The sequence below is a fragment of the Lontra canadensis genome, unplaced genomic scaffold, assembly GCF_010015895.1.
Source record: "Lontra canadensis isolate GAN:19392208 unplaced genomic scaffold, GSC_riverotter_1.0 scaffold2, whole genome shotgun sequence".
Lineage (NCBI taxonomy): Eukaryota > Metazoa > Chordata > Mammalia > Carnivora > Mustelidae > Lontra > Lontra canadensis.
In genome coordinates, this window is record NW_022630996.1 from 29657834 (window position 1) to 29683123 (window position 25290).

Consider the following 25290-nt stretch of genomic DNA (forward strand, 5'->3'; position numbering starts at 1 on the left):
TTGTTGGAAGAAGAAAGCCTGTGGTGGAGGAAATTGAAATTACTGGCTGAAACTAACTTTATAAATAATTTGAACATTTCATTTGTGATTTACATGTCCTCTTTATTTAAAAAAGAAAAAAAAATTTAAAGCCATCTTTTCACCTAATGTGGGGCTTAAACTCATGACCCCCGAGATCAAGAGTCACATGCTCCATCAGCTGAGCCAGCCAGGTGCCCCAAATGTCTTCCTTATTATAAATAATTGAGTCTAATGAAATGAGATCATTTATAATGATTACATAGTAAAACTTTACAGCCCAAAATACAAAAAGTCCTCATTTTATTTTTTGGAAAGTACTTTTTAAAATTTTATTTCACCAAGGAGTAATCCTTTGCTGATGTTCAAATTTAAACTATTCTTCTGAGTTTGTCTCATAAGAGAAAAAACATGAGAAGTTGCATTTTCTTCTAGTTTTTCTGTGGCATTTTCTTCTAGTTTTTCAAGCTCTCATGTAGTAGCAACTGATTCAAAATACTGCTTTGTTTCAAAGCATGCAGTTTAGATATATCTTCACTGATGATGGTAATATTTCCATTTTGTTCCTGAGCTGTCAGGTCACTTTCACTGTCAGACAGTGTACATAGAAGAGTGTCGTTCTCATAGGTTGGAAAATAATACCTGAAAACAACCACAGATATAATGAATAACCAAACTATAACTCATCCAGAAAAGTTTCTAGGCAGTTGATATACACATTAGTATAATTCTGCTGGGTTTCCTCGCCAACAATTTCAACAGCATTTTGCAAATGTGGTATGGGAGACAACTTCTGAATTACTTTCACTTTGACCTTTACTGGCTGATACCAGTCTTAGCTGCATCCCTGCTAGCTGCCCATTCAGCCTCTGTTTGATATTCCCACAAGAACTCACTATCTGAAAAGGCAGCTTACTCCAGTATTGGGCATCTAGTTGTTAGAGATATTGCCATGGATGAAGCTAAAAATGAATCCCCTTCATTTCTATTCAAAGGTTCCAGTTCTTCCCTAGAAGATTACCAAAACTCAAATATGGCTACTTTTTCATACATGAGTCCTTTAAATACCTGATGAAAATACTGTTTCCTTTGAATGTGTGTGTTCTTCCCAACCTAATCCCTACTGGTTCCCTCATTCTAGGTGAATAAAAATTAAAACATTTATAGAATTTTATGTCTATTTTTCTGGTTCCTTTTCTGGACACACTTAGGAGTTAGTTCTGGAGTATCTCTAAAGATTTCAACTTATTTAAGAATTACAGGAACAGGGTCTCAGGCAATCCAGGACCGACTTTGTCTCTTACAAATCAGGGATTTTCTTTCTTGCATTCTTTTTTAAGAAGATTTTATTTATTTATTTATTTATTTATTTATTTATTTATTTGAGAGAGAGAAAGAGAGAGAGACAGAGAGAGCAAGGGAGTGTGAGCAGGGTGAGGGATAAAGGGAGAATCTCAGACAGATTCCATGCTGAGTACAGAGCCTGATGTGGGGCTCAATCTCATGACCCTATGATCATGACCTGAGCTGAAACCAAGAGTTGGGACGTTTAACTGCATGAACCACCCAGGTGCCCTGAAATCTGGGATTGTCTAGAGGAAAATCTAGAGCTTTGGGGCTAGTATTGGGGGAGGGATGGGGGGGGCACTTATTTAACATTTCCTAAGAAGAGAGGAACCTCCAGGCAGCTAGAACCCTACAACCTCTCCGAGGTTCTCCCAGCTGAGGTTGTCCAGACTGCTATGAGAACCAGCCCAGATGGCTGAACTAGCAAAGGATATCTGGGAGTCTGATACCACCTCCATAGTACAGATCAGTGGACCAGCTGCTTAACATTTATAAAGTTCTGAGATGCAAAATATATACCAAAAGCCCTAATAGTTGTGTACTCTTTGACAGAATAATTTTATTTCTAGGAGTTTATCTAAATGAAAAATTAGACAAGTGTGCAACAATGCAGGCATCTGGATATTCACTGTATTACTATTTATAAGAGCAAAATGCAAGAAACGACCTCATATCTAGGAAATTAGGGTACATCTATTGAATGGGATATCTGACAACAATTAAAAATGATGCAATTGATATGTATTACATATAAAAAATGCATGCAATAATCTGTTAACAAAAATATAATGAAAAAAGTCTTTGCTTCTATACTTACATCTTTTTCTTCATACCACAAAATACTAGAGTTGGTTATACTTATAAAAGGGGATTCCTTTAAAAATAAGGTTTTTTGAAGATTTTTGCTCTTTTTTATAAACGTATCTTTCTCTCTCATTAAGGTCTGGAGAAACTGAATAATGGAACAAATAAGGGATATGGAACAAAGAAGTATATGCTTGGTTGAGTAGTACTCACTCTGGTTGATCCCACATCTTTCTTTCAGGAAGCAGTGATGTATGTTTAGCTTCTTCCATATGAGTCCTTAACTCTGCTTTGGATTTGAATTTCACATGGCAGCCATAACATCTACATTGGTGAATTTGTCTCCGGATGAAATTGACCAGTTTCACTTGCTGGTAGAAATTTAATCCTGAAATGATAGTTTATACAATCATCAGACAACTGGTCAGGCCTATTTTTAAATTGTTATAACTTTTTAAAAGAGCCAATTCTTTTTTTTTTTTTTTAAGGTTTTATTTATTTATTTATTTTTAAAGATTTTATTTGACAGACAGAAATCACAAGTAGGCAGAGAGGCAGGCAGAGAGAGAGAGAGGGGGAAGCAGGCTCCCTGCTGAGCAGAGAGCCTGATGCGGGGCTCGATCCCAGGACCCTGAGATCATGACCTGAGCCGAAGGCAGAGGCTTTAACCCACTGAGCCACCCAGGTGCCCCAAGGTTTTATTTATTTTTTTGAAAGAGGAAGACAGAGTGAGTGAGCATGAACAGGGGGAGGGGCAGATGGACAAGCAGACTTTGTGCTGAGTATGGAGCCTGAGGTGGAGCTTGATCCCAGGACCCCGAGATCATGACCTGAGCCAAAGTAAAGTGCTTAACCATCTGTACCACCCAAGTGCCTGAGCCACTTCTCTTTATTAACCAACCTGAAGAGGCACTACAATGATAAAGAATAATAGATACCAAACAATAACAGTTAATACTTATATAGGGCTTATGTGCTATCCACTGTTCTAACCAGTTTCCACACATTAATACATTTAATTCTTGCAGAACTCTACCACATAGGTAGTATTATCATATCCACATTATCTATTAGGAGACTGTCCAAGGTTGCACAGCTAGTGGGTGATAGAGCCAGCATGTGACATACATACATGTCTGTAAGAAGAGCAAAGTAAAGTAACACTTTCCAGAGTCTAGGAAAGTAGTCAGTAAGCTGAGGTGTGGGAAGTGAGCTTTCTACTGCCTTTGATCCATTAACAAGTCAGTAATTTACATCTTCATGCCCCTAATCTTTCCATCATACTTATACTGAGAATGATACAATTGGGTCCATCTGTGACAAATAATCTAGCTACACTGTCAAGCAGTATAGTAGCTGTTTTATATACATTGTCCATTCCCTTCACATTCTGTTGACTGGAGGCCTTATGTCACACAGCCAGTAAGTGCTGGAGCTGGACTATGAACCCCAGTCTGACCTCAAAAATCCATGGGCTTTCTCTTAGCCGCTTCCACTTTATTTATAATAGATACTAATCATTAGCTTGTATTTTATTTGAAGGATTCATATATGTAGGAAAGAAGAAAGACCATATGAAATAAAAAACCATATTTGAGTATTACAGTTCAAAATGGTTGTGAATCACTGCTTCAGGCAGTTCCATTGAGACCATCTGTGGAGAGACACATTTGGCTGTGCATTCTCCAATCACGACTCCTGAACAAGGCGTCATTTACAGGAGTGTGTATAAAAACGCAACATCATGGAAAACAACTTCTGAATCAAACTCACCAAGTTCTGACTTTATTTTGAGGAGATCAAACTCGTGAGCATCCTAAAAAAGGAATGAATATCTGTGAGCATATAAATTATTTAATCTTTCAGGCTGAAGTTATAAACAGACGGCTTATTCATAGGAGTTTGAACACTGTTGAAACTCAGTCTCAGTTCATCATGTTCTGCTTTTGAAGTATTCGAAATATAACTGCTTCCCCCAACCATATCCAACTACTTTTTAAAGCACAGTCCAAACAAGTCATGCCAATCAGTTGAAACATTTTAATTATTCACAGTTTGTATCTACAGTTTTCACAATTTACTATGTATGCATTCTGCAATCTGACAAAAGTGTCCTCAGTCTGTGGTAAAATGTGGCCCTATTTACTGTATTGTGTGCCTGGACTACAATTATGGATATAGGTCCTTTGCTACACAAGCAGATAGGTAATTTACAAATCCACTTTTCATTTTATGCTGTTAAACACACTGTTTAATGCAAATTTCTCTTCACTGACATCTTTCCATAAATTTTATTTCTTTTGATTTTTACAATGCAGCCTTATTCTGTTCCACTTGTGCAATCGTCCATCTGGGTAAATGTTTGAACTTAAAAGCTTACAGAGAATAAAGACCATCTAACTTCCTATGAAGGCATTCAATGTAACATCAGAGGCAGGATAATTAGAAAATCCATGGTACTTTATGACTGGAAGTGACTGAGCAGAGGGCGAGGACACAGGTCAAGGATGTTGCAAAGGAAATTTCCTATACAGGGTAGGGGTATTAAGACTCCTTTCAATTCAAAGATATTAGGATATTATTAATTAAATTTAAACACTGAAAACTATACATACATACTATTAGCAACCTGTTTCAGAGAAAACGACTCTCTGCTTTCTTAAGGGTAAATGCTCATGGCCTTTCACATACATTCTATTTTTTTTTTTTAATGGAACTAAGAAGAGTGTTTCTGAATGAGAGCAGGAAGAAGGTGGGTAAAACAGGATAATCTGCATCACTGTTGGCAGAGATGGTTGGGGGAGGGTAGGGAGAGGGAATCAGAATCATCCAGTAATATTTTTTAATTATAATCACTCCTCTACCTTTAAGCTGCAGTACTGTCATGACTCATTAGATATCCCCCCTCTTCACCCGCACTGTCCAGGTGAGGATCAGAGTTGTTGGGAGTGTGTCATCTCTCAGATACACTGCGGTGAAAAAAGGTTTAGAACTACCAGCTTCAAGCTTCATTATAACATAAAAATGGCATCCAAAGAGGAACACACGAACTGGAAATACCCTCAAATTTCTTCCCTCCAAATTCTTACAACTGCGGGAGCTGCACAATCACATCCTGTACCCTTTGCCTCTACATTGCCCATGCCGCACTGCCCATTTCCCTTAAGGGCTTCGTGAACCCTTTCCTGCTTTCCTTATTCACTAGCACAGGAGGCAGTGGAAAAAGATACAGAACCGTCCATATCTTGAGTACTGTTACTCATGTTACAGGGCCCACATTCTAAGCTAGAATTATCTCATAAACACCTCAGAGGTAGGATGGCATCAGTGGTCTGTGAAATCCCACCCTAACAGTTTGCACAGGTCTTGTACTAAATTATAGTACTAAATTGTACTAAATTGCCCTGAGTTCTGGCTCTTCTTGATGGATTGGGCCTGTCTCTTCGGTTTTGCCTATAGCACTTTCTTTTTAATAAAAGATTTATTTATTTATTTGGCGGGGGGGAAGGAGAGAGGGCGCAAGTGAGCACAGGAGGAGGGGCAGAGGGAGAGAATCTTTCAAGTAGACTCTACGCTGAGTGTGGAGTTGAACTCGGGGCTCGATCTCACAACACTGAGTTCATGACATGAGCTGAAACCACGAGTTGGATGCTTAACCAACTGAGCCATCAGGTGCCCCACTTATAGCACTTTTAGGAATAGGATAATGACAAACTAAACATAAGCTGATAAGACTGCAATCATGATCAGTGTCCCTGTCAGAACAAAACAAAATTCAAATGAATAAAAGTATCTCACCTCCATGTGGACACATAATTTCTCAATGGTTTCTGCTTGCTTTTCACAAAATAGGCAGACAGCAGAGTCAGGGCGTTCTTCCCAATCAGACCAGTCACTGTGTTAAAAAGAAAACAGCAAATAGAGAGATTCCCCTCATTAAGAGGGTGTACTAAGCAGTCACCTGCTATTACTTCCTCCTCCCTGGGAAACCCTGCCAGTCTCTTTCAACTCTGACATTTTTGTAAAGATTGTCACATCATATTATGACTTTTTGATATAGCTTTTGAAATTCAAAGTAGCACCATGAAATTAATATAAATAGTGAACAGGTGCTGCTCCATTTTCTTCTGTTTGCTTCTCTTCTGAGCAGCTATTTTACTACAGAATCAGTTTAATATCTTTCTGACACAACTAGGTTTAATTCGCAAAGGAGGCATATCAGTAGATGCAATGCTCCCTCTCATTAGCCACAACCACCAAGTACACATGCTGTGAGGTGCGATGCTGGGAGTGTGTCTCTGCATAACAAATGGTGTGTTTTAAAAAGGCAAACCATGTATCCTTCATGTGAGAAATACTGATCATTTTAAGTGTTAAATCTGGCGGTAAACAGAGAGGTCAAAAACCACACAGGACCCATGTTACCATTCCTGTCTACTCCCCATCCCCTGATTTATTTTGAAGACACTATCAACTTCTTATCAGTCCTCAGCCCGGAAAACTGAAATCCCAGGAGAGAAGAAAGGCCAAGCATCTTTGAAGGAAAAGAGGATGAGTAAAGGGAATCCTTTAAGGTTGAAAAGAACACTTCCCAAGCTTGTAATTCCAAGGCAAGAAGCTGTGAATATTTTAACTAGGTCAATGGGATGTACATGGAACAAGGTTAATTCCGTGACATTCTCTACTCCAATGACAAGCAGCACGGAAAGTTCAAAGGTTGTGTAACTTCAAGATCTGGGCACCAACCAAGTGAGCAAAATACCAATGAAATGTATCTTTTTCTGCATTATTTTTTACTTGTGTGTTCAATTAACAGCTTTTTAAAAAACTTTTGAAATTTTATTTTTATTTATTTATATATTTATTTTTAAGGATCTTATTTATTTGAGAGAGTGATAGACAGGACAAGCAGGGGTTGGAGGGCTGGGGAAGGGAGAGAGAGAAGTACACTTCCTACTGAGCAGGGAGGCATGGGGCTCGATTCTAGGATCCTAGGATGACCTGAGCTGAAGGCAGATACTTAACCCACTGAGCCACTCAAGAGCCCCTAAAGTTTTTTTTTTTTTTAAATTAATTAATTTATTTTAAAAGATTTTATTTATTTATTTAGAGAGAAGAGGAGGAGGAGGAGCAGAGGGAGAGGGACAAGCTGACTCCACACTGAGCAAAGAGCTTGATGTGGGACTTGATTTCATGACTTTGAGATCAAGACCTGAGCCAAGACCAAGAGTCAGATGCTCAACTATGTCACCCAGTCACCCCTCAATTAACAGTTCTAATGGCAAAACACTATTTAGCTGGAATAACAGTTGCTTTAGTGATTTTTATGTAAAAGTTACTTGGAATTCAAGTTTTTGCGCTATTACATGGACGGATGATGACAAGGAGAGAAAGTTTTCTTCGTTTCTATTCTCTTCAGAATAATCGCTTTAAACCAAACTATAGAGTTGTTTTCCTACTCTTAAAACACAGCAATTAATTAGAAGCCATAACAAATCTTACTCTTCCTGATGGTCTAGCAACTCCCGATCATCTTCCAGTTGAACTTCCTCCCATGACTTTCCAAGTTCCTGTTGTTGGAAGAACAGAGAGATTAGGGAAGATGGAGGGAGCAGGGGGAAGAGGAGAAAGGAGAGAGAAAATAGACACAAAATTAAAATAACAAAACCTACTTAAAACCACATACTCGCTGGTTTTAAATCAATATAAGTAGGGTTTATTAAAACAGTTATTTCAGTGACAAGGAAGGATGTATCCTAAAATACTTTTAATAGGTTTTTCTTTTTGGAGAAGCAGTGATATTCTTTCAATCAAATTCCTTTCTCTTAAATGTAAACCAGTTTCTCAACCCTGGACGCACATTAGAATCTTTTGGGGACCTTTTTTAAAAAAACAAAAATATGTCTTGATGGGGCCTGTGAAACACCCACATAGCTGGACTATTTCTCCCTGAGGTCCTCTACAGTCTATTTTTCAAACAGGAGCCAAAGTGATCTTTTTAAAGGACACTTCCTTGTTTGTATAAACCCTCCTATGGCTTTTTACCACACTTAGAACAAAATTCGGAGGACTTATCATGGTGTGAAAGATCTGCGTGTTCTGCCCTGGCTCCTTCTTCGTTACTATGCCCCATGCCTTTTCCTCTGGCTCAATTTGCTCCAGACAGATCAGTGTCTTCACTATCCCTTGAAAGCAACAAGCTCACCTCCACTGGCTACTTCTGGACTTGTTGCGTTGTCTGCCTGAACATTGCTCTCCTGCGTAACTGTGTGGCTTAGTCGTGGGGGCATCTGCTTAAATACTGCCGCCTCTTCTGACTGCTCTGTCTAAAAAAACACCCCTTCTCCCAGTTACTTTTTATTCCCCTATGTGTGCATAATGTGTGCATTACGTCTAGAAAAACACTATATACCTTAATTATTGCAAGAATTACCAAGATGTGACTCAGGCATGATGTGAGTGAATGCTGTTGAAACAATGGCACAGATAGAGTTGCTCAATCCTTCAGGACTGCCATAATCCTTCAATTTGTAAAAATCCATGAAGCACAATAAGCGAAGTGCAATAAAACTAGTTATCCCTCTATATAAATAGTACATGGCAGCAAGCAATAGTAAGTACTCAAATATCTACTTCAATACCTTTTATCTTTTATCTGGAGAAGTTGCACCCATGTAGGGCTGGGTCTGGCAAACTTGGTCATAGTTTCAGCAAAACTTTATGGAGTAATGAGCAGGAATGATTTCTTTTGGCCTATTTATCTTTTCTATTCCTGAATCATTTATTTCTCCTCCTTATTTTTTCTTCTTTCTCCATCCAATTTCCCCACTATGCCATGCAAAAGCAGAGAGCGCACTAAAGAAGGATGTAGAACAATAATGGGTACCTTTCCAAGCAGCTAAACTATGGTTACAGTCAAGCCCAACCTGAGCTGTTAAAAATACAGACGTTCTTGCTTGATATTCCTCTTTTGGAAAAAAATAACTAAAATTCACTCTCAGTTTTGAACTTTTTTTTCTTTTCTCAAAAAAGGTATTCATTTAACGAAAAATAAAGAACTACAAGGTCCATTATGATTTAGGGGAAAAAGAAAATCTATCATTCGTCAACTTAATGAGAGGTGTTGAGGCTGTCATTATCTATCAGCTAAATGATGCATAAATTCAGACATGCAGAGATTTACCATAATGTCATTAGAGATAGTAATTTGGACTCTATAATGTACTTCCCAGAGTGTCATGAAGTGTCTGAACCTCATTATGGACATCAGGAATGGCTTCAACACTGCCAACAGGATCTCTGTTAGTTGGAATTTTTGGTGATGAAATTAAATCTTTCATGGATTATTTGGTCTCTCTGGACTTGTACTTAAAGGTCATTGCTGCAGGATATTATTCAAAGAAGGGCCATCTGTGGTATTACCATTTTCAATGATAGGGACAAATGTTGCTTACCAATAAATGTTTTGGCCAAAGAGACATAAAATGTCTTTTAGTGTCAAACTTCCAAACCCAAAGAATTATTTTGCAACTTTCTGAGTATTCAGTATAACATGGAGGGATTTTCCTAGGCAACAGCACTAACCATTTACCACTTGAGAGGAAAATGTAACTTGGTGTTCATTAGTGTATTAAGAAACAAGTGGTTTGCATGTGACACTGGCCCAGACTTTCCTAGATTGTTCCGCCTTGTGTAGTCAAATATATATGATTTATTATAGGAATAAGACCCAAAAAGAAAAAAAAAAAAGGCACAGACTCTCTAATTAAGATGCTGTGCTTGCTAATGAATCATGTTCAGAAAGCAAAGATTTCAAGAAAAATAAAGTTTGGAAGGCATATCAGTAAAGATGTTCAGCACACCCCCTTAAACCCTTACATCAGATGGTTTATGATCAATGAGAGGGTGGGCAAGAAAAACAAAACAAAAAAAAGAAATCTCCTTTACCCGGCATCCCCACTGCCCCAACACACATACTTATATATACTTACATGAAAAACCCATTATAAACAGAGAAAAAGAAATGTTTTATTTTTTATTTTTTCAAGTTTTTATTTAAATTCTAGTTAGTCGAGAAGTGTTTTATATGGTGGGGGGCACTTGGATGGCGCTTGGTTGGTTAAGTGTCTGCCTTCAGCTCAGGTCATGATCCCAGGGTCCTGGGAGGGAGCCCTGTGTCAAGCTTGCTTCTTCTTCTTCCTCTGCTATTCCCTGCACCACATCTCCACCACCTGTGCTTTCCTCTCTCTCAGATAAATAAAATCTTAAAAAAAAAAAAGAGATAAGTGTTCTAAATGTAAATAATTTCATTAGAAAGAACTATACTAAAACTATAAAAATAGGTTAAGAGCCAACTTTTGTTACAGCAGGTTTTGTATATCTTCAATAATAAAAAAATACAAATAAAAAATGATAAAACCACTGCAAAAATAATTTCCTTTAGGAAAACTTGGGGCTTGAAACATGAATGCCTTAGGACTAGGTAGCTGACGGCTCAGTGATGATGGCAGAGGCATCTGAATGTGAAACTGCCTGGGAAATTGTCCCCTTGACCATCTCCACTATTCACTGAACACTTTTGTTTGTAAGGAAACAGAGAGAACCCATAGTAGGTAATCTAGTCTATGCATAGTGACTTTTTATGAATTTGCAAGTCTTTTTTTATAAAAAAACTGATATGAATTATTAAGTATGGAAATTATCTCACCTAAGGAAAAAAATCTGTCAATTTGCTGAGCTCAGAGGAGAGCCAAAAACCACCTCTGTGCCTAAGGTCTCCCACCTTAGATGACTATTAGAGTCCAGGAATATCCTGGATGCTGCCATCACTGCTGAGTGGAGATTCTGCTCCGAGTGGAGGAGAGGAAATCTGTTGGCACTTATCTGCTACAGGAGAGGTTCAAGCATTAACTTTGTATACCCCATCCCAAGGTGCTGAAATTATGTGCTTAAGTGTCTCTCATTTGGCCTCTAAATTCTCTGAGTAGTAACTTAAATCAACCACCTTAATTTAAATCAACCACCTGTCTGTAATATTTTTTTTTCCTGTTCCACCAATGTCTTGTACTGGAAGGCACTCAAATGTGTGTAGAATGTATGAAGCCAATGGAAGTGCTTCTTGGAGGGAAGAGGATGTGAGAAATGGATGTGTAGACCCTGAGGGCTAATACAACAGTTCTTCACTCTTTGGCTCCACATTCATCACTCATGTCAGCCTTGTCCCTCAGAGGAATACACAGTGAGTATCTGGGCAGCATTTTTCCCCCACCTTTTTAAAACTGAAGTAATGTCACTATTCACTGCTTAAGTAAACTTTTAGAAGAATTTATTCTTCATATTATTTTTGTGAAATATTAAGTATTTTCATTAATGGGGTCTAAAAGGAAACAAATGATGCTGAGCAATCTCTGACCCTCATTTTTCTCTAATTACACAGTACTTAGTATTTGGAACAGTATTTTATATACTCATTCTATATATTTTACCTTTTATCAACAACAATACTCAGGATGGTGTTAAGGTTGATAGTTCTGGTAAGTCCTTCTCTATGTTAGGACACTTCTACGTCTTTAGAGACTTTATTAGCTTCTTCAATCCTTTTCTTTTTTAAAAAGGATTTTATTTATTTACTTGACAGAGAGAGAGAGAGAACACAAGCAGGAGGAGAGGGAGAGGAAGAAGCAGGCTTCCCGCTGAGCAGGGAGCCCGATGCAGGGCTCTATCTCAGGACCTCGGGATCATGACCTGAGCCAAAGGCAGACGCCTAACGGCTGACCCATCTAAGCGCCCCTCTTCAATCTTTTTCTAAGGTAAGTTTATTTAATTTCCAAAATGCTAGGGCTAATCATAACACATTTTAGGCTTTGTTTTTTAAATCATTCTTCTTCTTGTGGGCTATTTACTTCAGTGGGAAAGCATACAGGGCTAAGAAGGCTAATGTTGTGGGTCAGAGCCCTTGATGAGCTTATTAAAGTCAGCTTTACTTTGACCCAGACTCACTTTCTAGTTTAGTACAAAAGAGAACAGGCAGAAGGTGGTGAAGAGATCATTACAAATTCATCACTATTACTTGACCAAAACCAAACCAAAAAAGTAAGAGACAGGTACCCCATTTCAACTGAGGAAAAATTGAACGAAACTGATACAGAGAGGTTAAGAATCCTGTTCTAACTATGTGACTCTGGGAAAAGATCCATGTTTAGTCTCCAAACCTATAAAAATGGGGATAATGATAAAATCTGTGACACATGAATATGGTTAAGAGTAAATGACATAATATACATATCCAAGACAGTGCCAGGCATACAGCAAGTAGTTAAATGTTGCTAGTTAAAAGAAAAAATTGCTTATATTAATAGTCTCCTAAAATGATTTTTCATTTTATATACTATTAAAGTCTTTATATTCTCTTGAAACACTCTTTTTAAGCTATGATTCATGCCACATCATATCTGGACACTCAGTGGGCAGTATTATCTAGCCTGTTCATCTAGAGACAGCCGGTCCTTGCAAATAATTTCAGTTTTGAAAGACATACTATTCAATGCCCAGAGAATAGAGCATCATACTTTTCTGAAAGTGCCAGCAGAATTTGAGTGAACAGTGTCTTTGAAGTCTCCTCTAAAAGGTAAATACCTCCAGCTATATATATGTAATGTTCTTCTAGTCCTAAACTCTCAAATATTATTTTAAAAGATGCCCAGAAGGAAGTACTACTAAATTGCTTCCGTGGCTTTCCGTAGTAGCTGATATTTCTTAGAGCTAACACTGAGGTCCACTCACCATTGGATTGGGCTGGGCCCTGAAGCAGTGTTTGTTCTAGGAATTAATGATTGAGTGATTTCAAGAGAAGACTGAAGGACTCAAAGGCAGCCTTTGCCTTTAGCTAGTTGTAAAACATTTGCAGCAGATCATGGCAACTTCTCAGAGCCAATCTTCAAACACATATCAAACTTGCTTCTCAAGGGGAATTTTATTTTAACAGTACAAGGATTAGTTAGAACAGACAAAAATTCCACCCTACAGCAGAACTTTCCAACATATTTCAGGGATGCTTGTTTCTGTCCAATTGATAAAATGGTTGATTATAAGCAATTATGCCTTCTGTGGCCATGAGTTTGATTTCTAACTCATTCCTAATGAGAGGAAAAAAATAATTGCCATTGCTTAAGAAAAGTGTCAGAAACAACTCTCTTTCTCCTAATTCAAATGGAGAGTTATGTAACCCTTTTCTTTATACCAGTGGATTATTTCATTTGTTATGTACGCCCCCAAATTCAGAATAGGGCAGGGCCAGTAGCACTGCCAGTCACTGTGTCAGTCAAAATCCCCTCTTCCATTTCTAAATGCACCCCCTAGTGACACATGCCTCCTACCGAATACCTTCTCTTAACCAAAAAAGCTCATGAAATGGTATTGAGGTTTCTAGGAAGGAAAACTTTCAATGTACTTAAAATCCTTCACATGGTAACACCATTATCACATTCTATTAGCCGAACAAATTAAAGTCCTCTTGCCTAGTGAAATGACTTGGTTTCTCTAAAACCTCCATCAAAGATAAGCTGGCCAAGGAGGATGGTTTAAGTTTGCTTTTTTGTGGGAAAAGGAAGATTTCTTTTAATGGGGGGAGAGGGAAGAGTGAAGAGATTTTTTTTTTTCCTCTCATTAAGAGAAAATCTTAGTGAGGCTCCATGCCCAGTGTGTGAGCCTGACTTGGGGCTTGATTTCACAACCCTGAGATCATGACCTGAGCGGAAATCAAGAGTTGAACACCCAACAAACTGAGCCACCCAGGCACCCTTACGAAGAGGCTGTTTTTAAAGAGTTATCTAGCATAAGACACCTACCACATCCAGAGGCCAAAAGATGTTTCTTGAGTAGAATACAGAAGTCTCTGGTCTCAAGGTAATAAATACTGTGACAAATAAGTGAGAGTATGTAGATACTCAAATACTTTGTTTATTATTACTTTTTTTTTTTTTTTTTGGGTCCAGATCACTGTGAATTCTAGAGACATGACATTTCTACTGTATAAACATCTGGTAAATCAAAGACAAACCGAATCAAATTATGCTTTGTAAATTAAACACTATGAAGCTAATCACTGCTTGGAAGTGTCCCTCGATTACATTTTGACCTTTATACTAATTGCTTGTTTAAATATTAGATAGCCCTTAGAAAGATTTTTGTTTGTGGAAATGCAATCAAATTTTAAATTATGAAGAGAAAACCTTACCAAATAATTAATGACATAAAATCGGTCATATTCTCTGTTCTTAGGATTAATCCTCCGATGCTGTTTTTTCCTCATATGATCTTTAAGTGTATTTTTGTCCCTGAAGGTCTTCTCACAGTACAAGCACTGCAAGCTAAAAAAAAAAAAAAAAAAAAAATACACAAACACTGACAGATTACACAAGTCTCCTGGAGAGCTGCTGTGAAAGTCCTTTATTTTTAAGTCTTATGATTATTCATTTTAGGTCACAGAATCTTCAAATGGGATACGACACCCCTGTCAGAACCTCTTTTACTTCATTCATTCAGCTTTGTGGGATGCAGGTTTGGTTTATTTTGTGGTTGGCTACACTAGCCAACTTGGCTATGCAGTCAAACTGTGACAAAGATAGCTAATGCCCAAAAGTTACTTTGGTGTCTTCTAATCAAATTTTCTCTTCTAAAAATGAAAATGTACTTATGTTCTTCAAATAATTACAATGATAACTAGCATTGGTTGCCTCCATTGAGTACAACAAATTAGTCTATGATTTGGCATATTCTCTGAGCTGATTTGCAGAGATTAATGCCCAGTTCCAGTACACACTAGCTGTGACATTGGTCAAGTTACTTGCCTTCTCTATTGACATTCATTTTCTAGCTAACCGTCTTTCTCAACCCAAGTCTGACAGTGGATACTGCCTGTAACTTCCCCATCAGTCATTAGAGTTTTATTTTTTGGAGTCACACAAATTATGTCTAAGCTCCCTTTTACATGAAAACTCTCAAATGAGTGAAATCAGTTGTTTCGATTTCGAATTCTTTTCCCATCACTACTAAACACCCTTTGAACCATTTCTTGTGCCAGAGAAATAACTGTATTATTTTACAGCAAATAATTTATGGCATTAAAAAAAGATCATGCTAATCCTGCTAGAAAGCACATCTGTTATTATTTTATAAATGAAGGATCATTTAGTAAGAGTGAAAGGACTTGTTTTAATGTAGTGTTGATATCAGAATTTGAACTCGGAACTTTTAATATTTCTTTCTTAATGTCATTGCTCTGAATGTTGTGTGCTGAGATTTCATTTGGGAAAAAAAAATACAGGGGTACCTCGGTAGCTCAGTTGGTTGGGTGTCTGACCACTGATTTTCACTTGGGTCATGATATTGGTCATGCAATCAAGCCCTGTGTTGGGCTCCACATTTAGTGGGGAGTCTGGGAGTCTGCTTGATTTTCTCTCTCTCCCTCGCCTTCTGTTCCTCCCCCTGCTTAAGCTCTCTCTCTAAAATTCAATAAATAAAAATTTTAAAAACGAAGAAAAAAAAAACCCAAAATTAGGTTTTGAGAGAAAAAATATTGGGTCCTCTCCTAGAGAGAAATGTTGATCAATTTCTGAAAGCCATTTTAGTGACCTAGAGAATTTCCTTCCTTATTTTACAAGCTAAGCTCTAGATACTCACTAGATACCCACAGTCACCAGAATATGAACTTAGAAAAAGTGGAGTGTTATGATATATAAATGTGAGTAAATACTAAAAGGTAAACGAATGGACAGAGTTTGTCTCACATAAAGCTGAATAACAGAACATTTTGACAATATATTTACTACATATGTGAAAAATTATACTGAAAAACAAATGAATTACCAATACAAAATTAAGAAATGTGGAGATACTAATGAGGAAGGGCACATATGAAAATTCAAGGCAATTAATAATGTTCTATTTCTTTTTTTAAAAAAAGATTTATTGAGAGAGAGGAGAGGGAGAGGACATGTGTGCACACCCATATGCATGCATGGGGGAGTGGGAGGGGCGGAGGGAGACAGAATCTCAAGCAGACTTGACCCTAAGACCATGACCTGAGCCAAAATCAAGAGCTGGGATACTTAACTGACAAAGCCACCCAGGAATCCCTGTTCTATGTCTTAGGCTAGATGGAGAGTATACGCTTCATACCCTATATAGTATATGTTACATGGTATGTACATTGTTTGGTATTTATGATACTAAAAAAAAAAAAACAGTAAAAGACAGTATGATTAGAGAAAAGAAGGCTGTCATGCAAAACGTGAACGCCTCCAACAGGAGAAATGAGAAAATTCCATTTTATTAATCACTTCTATTAATTAATCATAAAAAATTCACAACAGACAATAAAAAAAAATTGCCAAGAGTCCAAAATTAAAATAGCTTCAGGTTGTGTTTCATGAAAAAAAATACTTACTTGTCCAGCTTTTTCTGTAATGTGCACAGAAATTCATTGCAGTTTACAATGTTGTCTGGCAATCCAATGTTGAAAGCATGTTCTCTGGCCATGTGGTTCAAAAGAACAGATCTAAGAAGAAATTTGAGCAATTTATATTATTTACAAATCATCTAGAAACAAATCAGGTTAGGAATATCAATTTTATAATGACAACACTAATCAGAAGTACATGCAAAGGTTAAACACTAAAATATAAAATTTGGGCTATGAAAGAGCCATATGTTATAAAGTACTTAAGTACACATATAATCACAATAGTTCTTAAAAGTGAGTTAAAGTTCCATTATCTGCCAGTGGACAGGAATATACTCTATAGATGAATTGGGTTTCTGTCCTTTAAACTATTAAACTGTGGTTTGCCTACTTTTCCAATTCATCATGGGAAGAAGGAAGAGACAACTGGCAAAGGGAAATACGTCCTGCTATGTACATCCTGGGATCACAGACATTTAGTCAGCCCACTATCAGACACAGACCTGGAACTCACAGTAAACACATCTAAGAATATGTAAGGGTTACCATAACCTGAATACACCATGACCAGTCTGTTGATTAGTTTATGCTGAAAAGGAAAATTTTAATTTTTCTGAGTTTTACATAGCAAAAATGCCTATGTGTAAAATATATTATCCTACTGGGTCTTTAGCATAACTTTATTTTTATTTTTATTTAAAATAAATAACTATTTTTATTTTTTTAAGTTTATTTATTTACTTAAGTAATCGCTATACCTAACATGAGGCTTGAACTCAGGACCCCAAGATCAAGAGTCCCATGCTCCTCGGGCTGAGCCAGCAAGGCACCCTCGTTATCACAACGTTAGTTCATAAAATGAAGGTGACAGTTTTGGGGAACTCATTAGTACACAAACCATTAATAGACTATGCACAGTGACACATAATACAGTTTATCTAGCTTATTTAGACACTTATGGTGGCCCCCAAATTACTATTCTTTTAGGGTTATCATTTTTTTCCTTTAGAAAATAAAATAAAGCAGCCAGCCCTAAAAATGTTTGCTGATTTTTTTAACTATGTAGGAGTCCCATTTATTAATCTCATAGTTAACACACTCTTTTGGCTAACCACTTAGCTATTATCGATAACTATGAATAAAACTAGTATTTCATAGAGTACTTCATAGTGCCTCTTGGCGCAAATTTTTCTCTATGCCAACTGCCCTAGAGAAGAATCAAATCTTCATTAGTGGTATTTTAAACATCAGCGCTGCAACCAAACCATTTTCTAAATTCAAATTAGTACCTTCTCCTCAATGTTTTTTAAGTAATAATGTCAGTTACTGTGCTAGGCTTTTTTGTTAATACTGTAGACTGCCTTCTTTGAAGCGGGCAGAAAATGGTATTTTTCTGATTGTCCACTCTTATGTTGCCACTAAAACCATTCCCAGTTCCTAGAGGTTACAACTTCATGACCTGTATTTAAGTCATGTACATTTGTAAATACCAAATGCTGTATAATGAGAAATCTATCTCTTTGTCTTTAGTTCCTGGCACCGAGCTTCTAAAACCCTTGGAATTTCTCCTTGATAGGATTATCGCTGTTCTGCTGACAAGGCCACTCAACCCAAGACCGTTAGGTAGCTTCATAATGGGAGTTGGTCAAGGAAAAGACTAACCATGTGATTACAAGGTGGTGCTTTTGAGCCTCCAGAGAGGGGAGTGATCTGGAGATTAAGTTCAATGACTGAAACAATGCTCATATGATAAAGGCTTATTAAAAATTCTGGACATCAAAGCTCAGTGAAGATTCCTGGTTGGTGAAGACTCTGATGTGCTGGGTGAGTGATATGTCCTGATTCTTTCGAACAGAAGCTCTGAGTTCAGGAACCTCCCGAAACTTGCCCTACGTATCTCTTCACTTGGCTGCTCCTTTATAACAAAACTGCAGTCCTAAGTATACTCACTTTCCAGAGTTTTGTGAGTCATTCTGTAAATTACTAACTATGCAAATTACTGGTGAGGATCTTTGAATTTCTGGCCAGTTGGTCAACTGAACTTGTGGCTGGTAACTAAAATGGAGGCAGTCTTGCTGGGCATGATGCTGCTTAACCTGCAGAGTCTTACGCTAACTGTGGGCAATTAGCTTAGAATTGAATTATAATATGCCAGCTGGTTTTGAACCCAGTTGGGAGTAGTAAAGAATTATCAATACCCCAGTTTTGTTTTGTTTTCTAGATCTTTATTAGTTTTAATATTCAAAAGTGAAACATCAAAAACTGCTAAAGGTTTAGCGTTAACGCTATAGAAGGGTGTGTCTATAGTAGTTTGTGGTACATGGTCTGCATGTCGGCCAACTGAAAAAGTCCTACAACATTAAACACAAATTTATTTTTGGCATTTAAGAAAAAAAGAGGCAAACCAAGAAACAGATTCCTAACTACACAGAACACACTGATGTTACTGGAGAGGAGATGGGGGGATGGGTTAAACAGGTGACAGGGATTAAGGAGGGTACTTGTAGTGATGAGCACTGGGTATTGGAGTGTTGTATGTAAATGATAAATCACTAAATTCTACACCTGAAACTAATAATACACTGAAGGTTAACTAACTGGAAATTTAATAAATACTTGGAAAAAAATAAAAGAAAAAAATGAAAAAATTATTCCTTTATTCTGCTTAGAGCAACTACAGTCCATCTTTAATGTTAAGCATAGTAAAAAAAAATTACAGCTGATACATAAAGAAGTCCTGAGCTAATCCACAGAACTTAATTTATATAACCATTACGAATGTTTTGATGTGTTTTCAGATGAAAAACAATAATATTTAAAGACATGGATGAGGGCAAACCTGTTCCCGAAAAATTCCTCATTGCAAAACATACAAATACCATGAAAATGGTTATCATTTCTTTCTTGCTGCTGTTGTTCCAGAATTTCTTTCTGTGAAGTAGAAACAGATATTTCATATTATTATTATTATTTTTTTTTAAGATTTTATTTATTTATTTGACAGAAAGTAAGAGGGTGAGAGACAGCACAAGCAGGGAGAAAGGCGGGCAGAGGGAGAGGGAGAAGCAGCTCTCTGCTGAACAGAGAGCCTAAAGTGGGGCTCAAACCCAAGACCCTGGGATCATGATCTGAGCTGAAGGCAGATCTTAACCAACTGAGCCACCAAGCCATCCCTGATATTATCTTTAATAAATGTACAGTTAGCTAATGAAAAATGTTACAGTCTGAATGGGAGAAATCTGGGGAAGAAGCACAAAAGGAATATATGAATATTGACAATATTTCAAATTTCTCCACATTTCTGTCCTTGTATCAAAACTCGAAGCCTATACTGTTAAATGCTGACAGAACACTCCATTTCCTTTGTAGGAAACTCAGAGTCACCTGGGTCTCATCATCCTTCCCTACCCTGGTTTTACTCCTGTTCTTATTAGTTAACTCCCATCCTCACCCTCTTTCCCAAACAAAAATATGGTAGGGTTTTTGATTTGCTCCTTTTGGCACCTCTCAGTTTAGTCTGCAATCAAGTTCTGACAAATTTTTCACTTGAATTATCTTTTATATTACTTTTCTCCACCATTCCCAATGCCACCGCCCTGAGTCCGGTTTTTGATCAGTCATGGGAATACAAAAAATAAGTCTCCTAGAGGGTCTCCAGGATCTCAATCCTTTTTCCATCACATCCATCCTTCTTTTTGTTCTGAGGCAAACTCTTAAACATGGTTTTCCTACGCTATTATTTTGTTATTCTTCAACTCAAATAATTTTTTAAAAATATTTTATTTATTTATTCATGAGAGACAGAAGCAGAGGGAGAAGGAGGCTTCCCATGGTGCAGGGAGCCCAATGAGGAACTTGATCCCAGGACCCCGGGATCACAACCTGAGCCCAAGGCAGAAGCTTAACCGAATGAGCCACCCAGCCGCCCCCAACTCAATAATTTTAAATATGCTTTGGTAACATTTGCTCCAATCAGGGTGGTTCTACACATCATCTTTCCTTGAGGTCATTTTATTTCTCTTTTATTTTTGCCTGTTATGAATCTTAACCTGTAACTTAAGTTTCCCATTTCTATCATGATTTCCATTTCCAGACTGCTGCATGAGAGTTACAAGCTCTGGCTCTGAAACACTGAGTAGACTTGGATTTGAACTCTGGCACTCTGGGTACTCAGTATTTAACTTTTTCAATCATCAGTTTTCTCATTTTTAAGATGAAAATGGAAATATTATCTCAGAGAATTGTTTATAGGATTAAATCAGATAATTTATGTACAGGGTTCAAATTGTGCATGGGTCATTAAATGTTGGATATTATTGTTAACCAGCCAATGTCAATTTCCACTGTTTATTACATCTCTTTGTTAACTGTTTGCCTGCCTTGTCTTCTGAAGGGATATGAAAACTCTTTGGAGTAAGAATTAAGTCTTAGAGTATATACCCTGTGAAGAATATATAAATGTTGAGAACTATAAATTGTGGTAATTCATGATGCAGAATACATCTCAAAAAACTTTTTAAAGGGCTAAACATGAGTTGTTGTAAATTGTAATCTCTCATCTCTGATTAAAAATTAGATTTTTAGGGGGAAAAATTAAGTCTTTATGCTGTTCTTAGAATGGCATACAGCTTCTCTTATAACATGGAGCTCAAAATAGGAACTTTATAAAGTTTATTGGTGATTCTATGAATACTTACAGAATAACATAAAAATGATCTAATATCTAGAAGCTTAATAAATTCCATGTGGCATTTCTGGAAATGTATCACCAAACATCTAGTAAATACTAATCCATTTGAAGGAAAAAAATTAAGAAGTTACCATGATAAAAATCAATTCCATGAACTGGTTCCATCCGTGATGGAACAATGAATATCACACTTACCCTTCCCCTGTAAACTACTATAAGATAACTTGCTTCATCTATTTTATCTGTTTTCAGATACTGGATAATGGACAGTGCAGGGCTGCGATCCATGAAAGAAGAAAATAATACACTGCCAGTTTTTTGCTGGGTGGTATTTTCCAAACTGCAGTATAGGGAAGTGAAACCCAAGTGAGGTGTAGCTACTCACTGGATGGAGGGGAAAAAAAGAATGGAGTTCAGGACACTAAAGCGAGTGCACTCTGTGGGACAAGGTACTAGAGAGAAGAAGGCTGGAGAGAGGGAGCTCAAGAAACCTGTGCCAGGATTTTTGGTCTTTGTCCAAATACCGAGCTTACATGTACAAAGCAGGACTCTGTAAGTCCTGACAGAGGAATTTCCAGGGGCTGTGAAGCTGAATGGAGATTCCAGAGGTTACAGCATTGGGATATATTGGAGTTCCGACATGCAGAATAAACAGACCTTGCTCAACAGTTTAGGCATACAGCAAATATAAAAGAAACTCTTTAAATTTATGTGCTGGTAGCAAGTGGATAGACAAAAGCTAGAGAAATAAAAGAGCTAAGGTAGATGTATCAGACCATCTCAATTATTGCTTTTTGAGTTTAAGTGAACCTTGCAGCAAAACTGAAATGGATAGAAGTAAAATAAAAGAGGTATTATTAAAGGAAACTGAAGTTTTATAAACTTTATAAACTGCCTGGTTTGACTAAAAAAAAAAAAAAGAAAACACATTTCAGAGCTCTATATCAACAACTTTGTTAGCAGGAAAAACAAAAACCCTAATAAAACTTTTGATCAAGAACCCTATCACTACCGGTACAGTAAGGCCGAGGCCGAACATGTACTTTCTCTGCCTATTCCTGTTTTCAGTCCACAAGACTCAGTGCTCATTAAAAGTCACCATTCTGGCTCGTATTTCTCAAGCTTGTGATGATATAACCCAATTTGGCTAAAGAGAAATCTCACTCAACTTCGTATCTCCTTGGTTTTGGCTCAGCACAAACACAAACAATTTGTGAGTCTAAACCAGAGGGATACTAAGCCATTTAAGGTTTTCTTTGGCCAAATATAAGTTTTATCAACTGACCCTGAATTGCAAAACTCAAGTGGAAACATTAGAAACGTACATTGATTCTTCTTAGGAGAGCCTAATTTACACTTTGGTATCTTTGAGGCAGCATGGGATAAACTGGACAATAAGAAAAGTCACTGTAATGGCAAGTAACTAAAACCAGGCTCTTCTGTTCTGGAGCTTCTCTCCTACAGTGATGGCGGGGACTGAGGACTCAGCTAAGTTCACCTGCACAACCGACAACCATAGTAAGAGATGAAGATTCCAGAATGCCCTTGTACTCTAGGTTCAGAGATGCCCTAGCAGGTCCCATACAACTCCTTTAATTTTTACCCAAGTTCATTCCATTAAGATCTGCCTTTTGTCTATGGCACACACTCTCCCCCCACCCCCAACAAACTTTTTAAACTCCTTACCAGACCTTCCTCCAAGGGGAGCTACTTAAACCATTTGTTGCTCTGCCTCTGCTTTCTGTTTATTTTATTTGCTTAAGACTTTTCTCATTTTCATATTAACAAGTCTAACAAGGACTAGCTTTATTTGGATTCTCTGCTCTTCCTAGACTTGGTAATTTTAAAATTAGAGAAGTCTTATGTAAATGAAATAAGCAGAAAGAAGATGGTTAATTAAGAAAAAATAGTTTTTCTTTTCTCTTTCTTTCCTTTTTCTTTTGTAAAGCTTGGTATATGATTAGTTCTAGCATATACTTTAACTCACTTTCAAACAAAGAAGTATAATATTAACAGATAATCCACAGCAAGCATCACAAAGATGTGCAAATCAAAGCCTACCAGCTTTGTGGTTTTATTTTTCTAAAAAAAAAAAAAAAAATCCCATGCTGGGTAGACATACTAGATTTTATTCACGGATTTCCAGAATAGGAGGATGAAGAGAATGTCACAGATGTTATCTGTTTGAACTTCTCAAACTTATCTGATGAAATCAGAAAAAATTTTCATTACAAAATAGGCTTGGATAAAGACCACAGTTATAAGAATATAAGATCAGCTTATGTATTTGGCAAAGAGTCATAATAACAAGCTGTATTTTTGTCTAATTGGTTTAAAATGTCAAGAATGGCAGGAAAGGGGTCAGTGCAGTCTTTCATCTTTATTCATAAGCTGAAGGCAGAGGAAACATTAATGAAACAGCAGATAGAGCAGATGGCCCTCAATAGTCAGAGGGGATTGACATATATAGGTAGAAAATGAAAATGTGAGTTAGCCTGAAAGTTACAAAAATCAGCCAATTTAGGAAAAAGCAATTTAGAAAAATCTCAATTCAGTTAAGTATTTGTGTACAGCAAAGAAGAAACTGATGCTTAGAATGACATAGCCAATGGAGATAGCTTGTGTTACAGTCAGGAAGTAAAACTAAGGCTGATGTTATTAATTATAGATACCAAAAATGTTCTCTAGATACTGACATTTCAGATTCATAACAGACTTTCTAGCTGAATGGCTGTATGAGTGACTAGGAGAGCAAAGAGCACACTCCGAAGGTTCCTTCCCAATCCAGCCCCCGGGGCAGCAGCAGAGCAGAACCTGTCAGGCAATCTCAGTTTAGGAGCCCAGCTGAGCTCCTTCAACAGAGAATACAAAAATTATCCCTAGTAAAGTCAGAGCGGTAGCCCAGAACCTCCAAAGGAAGGCAGCAGGATCTCCTAGTCCTCTTGCTTTCTACTTTCGGGACAATGGGTTTTCTCTGAGGTCTTTGGGATTATTTAATTTATACTTCCACCTTAGTCCAATAGTTATATCAGGCTGCTATGAAATAATGTGGCATAGAAATGAGAGTAAAAGAAAGAAAAAATTAGGATGGGCACATAACTTGAAGGTTAAAAAATAAAAATAACACACGCCTACATATGCACAAATTCATACCTAAAGGTAGGCCCCAAATTTGGCTATCAGTTTTCTTAGAAAAGGGAAACCAAGCCAGCAGGGGTTTGTGCTGATTTTGTCTTTTATTCCTCAGAGGTAACCTTTATACCCTTGACATTTCTTGAGCAGCTGGAGTGTCCGTCTTACTCAGGATGAGCCCTCTGACAGCACCTGACAGCTAATGTTAATGAGATAACTCAGGATGGAGGCTGCTATGCCAGAAAGTCCCACTGCATGCTTAGTGGCTCAGGGCTTTGAGCCACATGCTATCAGCCTTACTTAGAGAGAGGGAAGTGGTGGTTGAGTTCCACTCTGCGGTCAATGACTCAATCAATCAGTCTTAATGAAATTTTGGTAAAAACCCTGGATACTAAAGCTCAGGTAAGCTTTCCTAGTTGGGAATACTTTGTACTGTCACACACTGATGTGCCAGGAGGGCAAGAGATCCCTGGAGATGATGGAAACTGTGCTTAGGACTTTGCCAGACCTTCCCCCATGTATCTCTCCTGTTGCTTCTGATCTGTGTCTCTTTCTATAACAAAACTGTAGTCCTAAGTACAGTGTTTTCCTGAGTTCTTAGAGCTGTGGGGCAGTAGGACCCCTCAATTTGTAGCCAGCTGGTCAGAAAAGAAGATGCCCTGGAAATCCCCCCCCCCCCACTTGTGGCTGGTGTTAACATAAGGACAGTCTTGTGGGAGACTATGCTTTGTGAAGTCCGGCTTAGCTCTAGGGAGCTAGAAGTTATTGATAACAAGTATACAATGTGATTTAATGGACAATATATTAGAATAAATAGACCAAACAACATGGACTGTTT

At 37.5% G+C, this 25290-nt stretch overlaps 1 protein-coding gene across 1 annotated transcript in view; it reads right to left on the reverse strand.

The window, feature by feature from the left end:
- Positions 1-319: 319 nt before the first annotated feature.
- ZNF277 (zinc finger protein 277) overlaps positions 320-25290 on the reverse strand; it is a 102523-nt gene continuing 77552 nt past the window's right edge. The window contains exons 5-12 of the mRNA XM_032871232.1: positions 19470-19561; positions 16616-16726; positions 14405-14537; positions 7672-7739; positions 5968-6064; positions 3943-3985; positions 2383-2557; positions 320-660 (exon numbers count right to left, since the gene is read on the reverse strand). Coding sequence (XP_032727123.1) covers positions 474-660; positions 2383-2557; positions 3943-3985; positions 5968-6064; positions 7672-7739; positions 14405-14537; positions 16616-16726; positions 19470-19561 — 906 coding nt within the window. The 3' untranslated portion in view covers positions 320-473. The remainder of the gene's footprint in view (positions 661-2382; positions 2558-3942; positions 3986-5967; positions 6065-7671; positions 7740-14404; positions 14538-16615; positions 16727-19469; positions 19562-25290) is intronic.